The following is a 9177-nucleotide window of genomic DNA, read 5'->3' on the forward strand; positions in this document are numbered from 1 at the left end:
GTGTGGCAGCGGTAGTGAGGTTGGCCCAGGATCGAGCATTGTTTCGTTCTGCTGTGCATGGGGTCGCTATGAGTCGGTTCCGACTCGATGGCCCCTGACAACAGCAAGAAGAAGAAGAAGAGTGTAATTGATTTTGTTTGTTTTTATATAAAGACCTGGTGTTTCCAAAAGAAAGGCAGTTACTTGAAAGGTCAGGGGTGAAAGAGGGCTGGGCTGGATTAGGGCAGAAGTATACTTTTAAAGTTTATATGAATTAGGAACATTGAAGGTACTATGTATTGGAAAAATAAGATTTTAGTAAACTGTATTACACTTTGAATCTTTCATTTTTTTTAAAAATTAAGGAACAGTATTATGTTGCTGTTACAGTTAGTGCCATCAAGTCCGTTCTGATTTATAGTGAACCTGTGCAGGTTTCTGAGGAGCAGATGGTGGGTTTGAACCACCAACTTCATGGTTAGCAGTCTAGTGTTCGTCCTGCAGTGCCACCACAAATACTAGGTTATTGTTAAGTGAGGTCAATTTGGTTCTGACTCATTGCGACCCTGTATAGGGTTTCCAAGGAGCAGCTGGTGGGTTTGAACTGTCAACCTCTATGTTGTTGTTAAGTGCCGTCGAGTCAGTTCCGACCCATAGCAACCCTGTACAGGGTTTCCCGAAGGTGTAAATCTTTACAGGAGTAGATAGCCTCATCTTTCTCCCGCAGAGTGGCTGGTAGTTTCGAACCGCTGACCTGAAGATTCGCAGCCCGATTTGTAACCGCTATGCTACCAGAGCTCCTTGTCAATCTCTCTAGAGACTCTTTATTAAGTCTCAAACAGGAGCAAAAACAGGACAAAGGCAAACATTATTGTACTTTTAAAAAATATGATACAAATTTGATACTGTTTTTACTTGGAGTTCACATTTATAATAACAAAATAGCATAAAATGTAATCATTTAATACTCAGCTGTTACTAAGTTACCTAATAAACCAAACTGCTAGCCATCAATTCAATTCAGAGTCTTTAAGCCCCTACAGTGTATCAGCCCACAGTTTCCAAGGCTGTCAGTTTCACGAATCCGACTTCCCCCACCATGTCAGTTTCACCAAGCCGACTTCCCCAGGCTGTCAGTTTCACGAAGCCGACTTCCCTCACCATGTCAGCTTCACCAAGCGGACTTCCCCAGGCTGTCAGTTTTACAGCTGTAGACTTCCCCATTTTTCTCCAGTAGAAATGGTCTAGTACACTTGTGCAAATCGCAAAACTATGAACTGGAGTTCTTACCACACAAAATAACCAGGCATATCAGAGACTCTAATTCCGTTTTGTCCTAGCAAGGAGATCATTCCTAAATGGCTAAATTATTTAACACATTAAGGCTTTTTACAATGACTTCTTAGCCTTTGAGATCCTCCTCAACCTTTAGAGTAACTTTTACATCATTTAAAATAGCTATTCTTGTGTGTTTTGGACATTTATACCCATTAAATTGAAATTTTCTCAGTAGAAATATGCTAACTAATCTATAAACTTTCTTCCAGTGGGAACTATAAACCTAAGAATGCAAATGCATATATCTCCTAAATTGAGATTTTCTAGCAAAAGAGAACTTCAATTTTAGGTTCTAGCTCAGAACTATGAACAGTCAAAATGTACAGAGATTAATGAGCTGCTCTCGCCATAGGTAGGACCAGGACCTGGCATGGGCCTTCATGCTTTCCACACACTTGACAGCATGAGTAAGAGCACTCCCCCCTGGGGGTGGGGGTGGGGTTAGGGAATAAAACACATGGAACCTGCCGGATTCTGTCCCCAGCTTCATGCCTTTGGTAACATCAGGAGTGTAACAACTAGACCCAGGGCCCATAAACAGTCAGTTCTTCATCTAAGAACTCCCTCCCTGCTTTTCTAGCCCCCTACAGTGTCGGAGGGGGCTGTTGTTTACGAGCTGCATGGAATGGTCCTGTGCCCCGGGGAGTCAAGAAAGTGGTTAAGGGAGACTACCAGACAAGGAAGGTTCTGGAGGGCGGGTCTCAGCCGCCAGTCAGGGCTGCTTGGTCTCAGGGTCTGCTCAGGAGACTGACCTACCACACAGAGTCCCCAGGCCAGGGTGGGGGTGTTAATGCCCCACTTGTCAGTTCTTAGAGCCACAGCCTCACATCTATAGAGGACCAGCCCAGAAACTCTGGAGCAGGGCAGGAAGACGCTTCCTGGAGCTCGGCCCCTGGGCCTCCTGGGTCCCCTTTTCTCTTCACTGAGGAACCACAGTCCCACGGTACACAGCTGGTCCCCCAACAATTCAAACCCAGCCTCACCCTCTTAAGGTAACAACAGCCCAGTTCTCTGTAGAACTCACCATCTCCTCGCTCCAGCTTCCAGACGTCTGTGTGAATGTCGTCTCTAAACCAAGCAGCCACTTCAGGAAGAGGGACAGGAGTGGACACAGAGCCCTGGGCAGCCTGGAGGCAGATGAACACAGTTTGGTCCACACAGCAGGCCTGTGACATAGGGAGGTGCAGGCTGGTCACCCCAGATCCGCAGCACACTAGTTCTGGACTGGCCGATTCTACTCGCAGCACACTGGAGACCTGGACTGGAAAAAGGGTGGGTGGAGACAGTGGGCAGTGAGCAGAGAGGGCCAGGGGGTGGGTTTCCTCCAGGCTCAGGCCATGCTCCACCCTGAGCGCAGAAGAGCATCCAGGGCGTGGGCTTCCTCCAGGCTCAGGTCATGCTCCACCCTGAGCGCAGAAGAGCCTCCAGGGGGTGGGCTTCCTCCAGGCTCAGGCATTGAAACACCAGACTGGACTCCAGAAAACAGGCCTGCGTTCTTCAAGCAGCTGCGCTGGCCTCTTCATTCTGACACAGAGATCTCACACGGAGACATTCACTCATCCCACTTGAGAAACAACCAGGTGTGGCCAGGCTGAAAAACTGGACCCCGACCTCCTCCAAGGAGTCCAAGGTCCAGTGTTGAAGTTGTGGGTTCTTTGCTACTTACATGGGTGAATTTTTTAGACGAACGTAGTTCTGTCTCCTTTTGTCAATGGCTCTTTCCTTTTGTATTATTTACTGCAATCTGTGACTGCATTGTAGGAAGGGTCTCAATGACATGGACCGATACAGAGCCTGCAACACGGGGCTCCGAGAGAGCAAGGACTGGGAAGGCGGAACAAGATCAGGCAGCATTTTACACCGCTGTAAATACGGGTACTGAGCGGAACCGCCCAACCGGCAAGTTTTTCTTTTATTTTTACAAGGGCATCTCTTCCTTTCCCTTGAGTTTTTGGTCCCCCCCAACCCCCACTTCATTGTCAAAACATGACACCAAGAGTGTCCCTAAGCTTTGGAGAGACCTGGGAGGACTCCTGACAATCTGTCGCTCAATTCAACACCAAATCAATCAGTAAACCATCAAAAGCGTTCCCTAAGGACTGCTCCTGTCCCTCTGTCCTGCCGCCCTCCCACACCAGAATCCCTCTCACATGGCCACTACACCAGCGTCTCCTCTTAAGCACAATTCTGCCTTATTATTATTTTAGTTATTGTTGTTCCTGTTAAGTGGCTTGGAGTTGGTTCAGACTCATAGCGAGCCTGTGTAGGGTTTTTGAGGAACAGCTGGTGAGTTTGAACAGCCGACCCCATGGTTCAAATGACCTTGTAGTCTGGTGCATTATCCCACAGCACTACATACTGTTATTGTTAAGTGCCACCAAGTCAAGGTTTTCAATCTTCTGGCAGCAGAAAGCCTCCTTTTCTTCCGCAGACCAGCTGGTGGGCTTGAACCACCAACTTTATGATTCACAGTCCAGTGCTTGTCATAAGGCGCGACAGCACTTTCCTCCATTTAGATTGTTGTTGTGAAGTGCTGTCAAGTCGGTTCTGACCCATAGTGATCCTGTTTCCAAGGAGCAGCTGGTGGCTTTGAACCACCAACTTTGGAGTCCAAGCTGACCTTGTAGGCTGGTGCTTATCCTACAGCACCAAGAAAACCCTACGGGAGGGACAGTTCTACTGTTACAAGGTATCATGATGAGTTTAAACTTCACCCTGTTGGCAGCTCATGACGACAGGAACGCACGCTGTCAACAGACAGCTTTAAGCCAGTGTTCACTGCGGCACTGTTCACAACAGCAGATTGGAAAGGAACAAATGTCCACACATGGGCAGAGGAAACTGGCTCTATTCAGCTAGAAAAGGTTAGGACGTGCCCACAGACGCCATGACAGGGACATGTCTTGAAAGCCCATGTTACATGCAATCGGTTAGACACGAAAAGACAAACTTACCAAAATCTCTAGACTAGCCAAATGTGTAGAGACCAAATGATTACCAGTGGGAAGGAGGAGGAGATTAATGTTTCGCGGGCACCAAGGCCTAACAAGGGAGTCCTGGTGTGGCACTGTAGGATAAAGCACGGTTTGAACCTTAAGGTTTGTACCAGCTGCTCCTCAGAAACCCTATACAGGGTCGCTTTGGGTTGGAAGCGACTAGACAGCACTTAACCCCTCTTAAGGCCCTTAAGACCCCACAGGATGCTCAGGGTGATGGAAAATGAAGAAACTGATCGTGGGGAGGGACACACAAGATGGTGTGAAATAACATGTGGATTCTACATGTACAAGTGATTGAAACTAGAAAAGGTTCTGTTACATTTTATCATCCCACACAGAAATAGACAGCATGAAATGACACCATTTAAAAATAATTGTTTAAAAAAAAATCAAGATTCAGAGTCTGAATGTATAAGGAAAGAAGTTTAAATTCTGTGGGGATATAGGGAAGAAAGTAGGTATTTCCAAAGCCAACCTTAGGCTGTACTAAGCTAGAGAAATACAATCACACTTGAGGAAGTACAGTGTGTATAAGACACATTTCTCTAGGTAACTGGGTCTGGATCGCCTTGTTACTAACATGAGTAACACCACTTAGAAAAACAAAACCAGGACTGCATCCAGACAGAGAAACAAATCATAGTTGTTTTAATTTTCGGTTAAAAGGGCAAAAAGGGAGGGAATTCTGTTGATGGTACTGAAGTTCCCAATGATTTCTTACACAGTGATTTCTCTTATATTTCGACCCTTTAAATGTGCATCGTAAGAGCAAACACGTGACATTCTGGAACCAAACAGGCAGGCCTGTCATCCTAGGAACATCTGGGTAGATTCAAACCACCAACCTTTCCGATAGTAATGTCAACCTCTTCTGCCTGCAGGGATGCCCTATGTGACTCTTTTACATTGTAAAAAAATTAATCACTAAAGATGAAGTACTTTTTCCAACACTCTGGTGTGGCTGACCCTGTAGGGTCTGCTAAAGGAGTTTAATTCCTTTCATTTTTGTTGTTATGTGCCATCGAGTCGGTTCTGACCCATAGCGACCCTGGATACGGTTTCCAAGGAGCAGCATGTCTCTCATTTTCCCCTCATTACTAATTGTTGTTCTAACATTGGGAAAATGCCACATTTGTGCTCCAAGGAGCATTTGTAACTTTTAAGAAGTGTGGTTTTTTGGTAGCAAAACTTGTGGTTCAATCCCAAGCACCCCAACCCAAAACAGGTCACACACACTGGTTGTTGTTTTGTTAAGTGCCATTGAGTGGATTCCAACCAACAGCGACCCTGTATAGGATATCCTATTACAATATAGTAACAGCATGTTTTTATTAAAATAACCAGCATCAGCCACATTCTTTCTCAAACAAACACGATGAAAACTCCAACCTTAAAGCCAAAGAAATTCCTCAAATCATGACTCTTGCTAAATGTTTTCCTCTTGAAACTAGGAAAAATATGGTTATAAATGTATACAATAGTTTCAACTCATGGTTAATTCCTCATCTGTCTCAAGTACCTATAACCGTTACAGGAGGGGAACGTAGTCTCCACCATAATTTTCATTATGGTCTAGCCAACAATCTCAATATAAATCCTCACTGATGAAGCACAGAAAAAGGGCAACCTTTTGAGGCAGGAAAATGGTGACCAAGAATATGCCCCTTGAAGCAGAACAGGCCTGAGTTTGAGTTCAGACACTGGCCCCTATGAGATTTTGTCCGTGGACAAGCAGGCTGATTTCTCCCAAACCACTGCTTCTGTAAAAAGACGCAAACACTCCCTACCTCACGGTGTTCTGTGAGAAGCAGCAGTAGTTGCAGGAGCCATCGAGTCGGTTCCGACTCATTGCGACCCTGTGAAGGGTTTCGGAGGAAAGGGCGACCTTGCGGTTCAAACTGACCTTGCGGTCCAGCGCGCGATCCCGCAGCGCTAACCAGGACTCCGCCTTGTGGTCAGTGCCCAGCGGGCACGGCTGCATCATCTGCATGTGGTATTAGGACGGTGCCAGCCTTTGGGGCACCGCTCACTACATGGGAAATGCACAAACGGGCCTGGGGGGAGGGGGGACCGTGGTGGTGGGCCCGTGTGTGCGCTGGGGTGCGGGTGGTGGCGGATGAGTCTGGATGGGGCGGGGAGGTACGAAGAAAAGACCCCCGGCGCCCCCGAGTCCCACACCCGAATCCGCAGGACGCACACGATCGTACCTAGGAACGTACCAAGGCGCGCAGCCCCACCCCAGCTCCGCGGCGTCCACAAGCGGCGGCGGCTCCCGGGCCAGAGGAGCTCCCGAGAGACCAGGAGTGCGCACGAGAACCGGGGCGGCGCCCGGGGACCTGGACGGGAGGCTGCGGGCCCCTGCGAGCCCACCAGGCCGGCTGCAGACGACAGACAAGCGATCGAACGCTGCAGCGGATCCGACTGGAGAAGGCACACTTCTGCTTCCGGCTTCGGGGACTCTCAGTGCAGCAGGGGAGAGGTTCCGTGTGGGAAGTCAGGGATATCTAATAGTGCCTGTGGGGTTCATTGGTTCCCCTTGTATTTGAGACCTGTCCGTAAGGTCCTTATGTCTTTTATAGAGAACACGCATGGTTTTCTAAAATGCGAAAATGAACTGTGATTGTTGTTGTTAAGTGCCCTCGAGTCTATGAACTATTGTAGGAGAAAAATAATTTAAAAGAGTTTTATTAAAGCCAAGACGATGATAATGATTTGAATGAGGGTTCAGCTAGCGTGCATTTATCTTAAGATAATAGCTGAGGCCGCCGAGTGATAGTTAAGGATTAACTAGCATAATTGTTCTGGTGGACAAAGTCCAAACTGTTGTAAATGTATAACAAAAATTTATTTCAGATTAATAATACAATGGAGAGAAAGCAATAATTGCAATGAGGAAAACTGGGTGTTCATAAAAAGGAACACTGAAGTCAAAAATAGAAGTCGTGGTCTCCTTTTGTAGTTATGAGCAATGGTTAGATGGCAGGTCATTGGTCAAAAATGAGGTCAGGCTCTCAGACCTTAGTTTATAAGAAACAGCCATGTGATCATGATAGGTGTTGTTGTTGTTAAATGTCCTCCAGTCGGTTCTGACCCATAGCGACCCTGTACAGGGTTTCCAAGGAGCAGCTAATGAGCTTGCACCGCCAACCTTGCAGTTCAGACGGCTTTGCAATCTGGCGCATTAACCCACAGCACCACACCAGGACTCATGACAGGTGTATGAGAGGTTAAATCCTAAAGCACCTGATTTAAGTATGGTTACTTACTTTTTATACTTTATCACTCAAGTGGTAGCTTGTGTGTTGCTGTAATGTTGTGCCACTGGTATTTTAAATGCCAGCAGGGATAGCCATGGTGGATAGTTTTCAGAGACACCTCCAGACTAAAACAGACTTGGAAAAAGAAGAGGAAGACTGCTTCTGAATTACTAAAAGCCTACTGAAAAACAATAGCACACTGTCAGAAATACTGCCAGAAGATGAAAACCTTAGGTATAGAAGCAGAACACTGTCAGCGACAGGGCCAAAAGATGAGCCCCTCAGGTTGGAAGGCACTCAAAGTAAGACTGGGAAAAAGCTGTCTCCTCAAAGTAGAGTTGGCCAGGATGATGGGAATGCAATAAAACTTTTGGGACCTTCATTTGCTGAAGGGGTACAAGTGAAAAATGAGGAGAAACTGCTGCAAACCTCCATAAATCCTTGGAACATGGAATGTACTAAGTCCGAGTCTAGGAAAATTGGAAGTTGTCAAAAATGAAATGGAACTCATAAAGATCCAATTCCTAGGCTTTAATGAGCTGAACGTGGCATTAGGAGCTTAGTTTCAAGTACAAATAGTCACTCTGATCTCCAGCACTCAATTTTGGGTTAAGTGGATTAACTGTCAGGTGAATAAGACAAGTTTTACATAATGCTGTACAACAGGGTAAGGAGCTCTGGTAGGGTAGTGGTTACAAATTGGGCTGCAAACCGCAAAGTCAGTAGTTCTCTGCGGGAGAAAAATGAGGCTTTCTTTTCACATAAAGATTTACAGCCTCCGCAATCTGTACAGGGTTGCTATGAGTCAAAACCGACACCACAGCACTTAACAACAACAACAACAACATACAACAGGGTGAGCGTTGAATATAATAGCAAGCAAATATCCCAAGGATAATCGAGAGTCCAATCTCCAGCGTCAGCATACACAGCCATCTTCAATTTGGCAATAGGGGATTCGATCTGAGTAACCCATAGCAGCTTTATTCGCAGCTGGAAATCGGAGGAAGACTTCACAGCCCATTGTTCTCCAGGAATTTTCTTGACTTCTGTGTAGTGAGTCCAGGTCTTGAGGACCCCAAGTTTGAGAGCATTGGGCATGGTCATCAGGATCTCCCAAGGCCAGGTCCACGTCTCCTCTAACCGGAAGTCAGGTCCATCTTTCCATGTTTTGAGCAGGACACGGTCTCCAGGCTGGAAGGGGGGCAGGTTACCTGTAGGAAAGGAAGCAGACCTGGGAAGAGCAAATTTAATAATAATAGAAAGTGTGTAGTGGAAGTGTTGTGCAGACCGCTACACCTTCAAATCCTCGTTAGGGTCAGGTGGAGGTTTGAGGTCAGCTGCCTGGAAAGGTTTACCATATACAATTAGGGCTCAGTTCAAGCCCACTTCTGGGACTACCTGAATTCGGAACAGGGTTAAGGGCAACATCTGGTCTCGATGTAGATGAGTTTCCTGCCAGTTTTGTCATTTGTTTCTTTAGCTATGGTTCATTTTCTCCACTGCCCTGGAGTGGGGTCTGCATTCTGAGTGCAGTCCCCATTTCATCTGTATGTGTTTGCTGTTCTGTTGGCACTTGGAACATTTTGTGGGAGTCCAAACCT

At 46.5% G+C, this 9177-nt stretch overlaps 2 protein-coding genes across 2 annotated transcripts in view; both read right to left on the reverse strand.

The window, feature by feature from the left end:
* The window catches only part of LOC102839863 (zinc finger protein 420-like), a 60184-nt gene extending 53878 nt beyond the window's left edge, over positions 1-6306 (reverse strand). The window contains exons 1-2 of the mRNA XM_006869064.1: positions 6220-6306; positions 2342-2483 (exon numbers count right to left, since the gene is read on the reverse strand). Coding sequence (XP_006869126.1) covers positions 2342-2483; positions 6220-6306 — 229 coding nt within the window. The remainder of the gene's footprint in view (positions 1-2341; positions 2484-6219) is intronic.
* A 39-nt stretch (positions 6307-6345) lies between these two features.
* Positions 6346-9177, reverse strand: part of LOC102840237 (zinc finger protein 135-like) — a 32212-nt gene continuing 29380 nt past the window's right edge. Inside the window, exons 4-5 of the mRNA XM_006869065.1 lie at positions 8502-8787; positions 6346-6694 (exon numbers count right to left, since the gene is read on the reverse strand). Of these exons, the coding sequence (XP_006869127.1) occupies positions 6346-6694; positions 8502-8787 (635 nt within the window). The remainder of the gene's footprint in view (positions 6695-8501; positions 8788-9177) is intronic.

This window comes from Chrysochloris asiatica, unplaced genomic scaffold (assembly GCF_000296735.1).
Source record: "Chrysochloris asiatica unplaced genomic scaffold, ChrAsi1.0 scaffold00125, whole genome shotgun sequence".
Lineage (NCBI taxonomy): Eukaryota > Metazoa > Chordata > Mammalia > Afrosoricida > Chrysochloridae > Chrysochloris > Chrysochloris asiatica.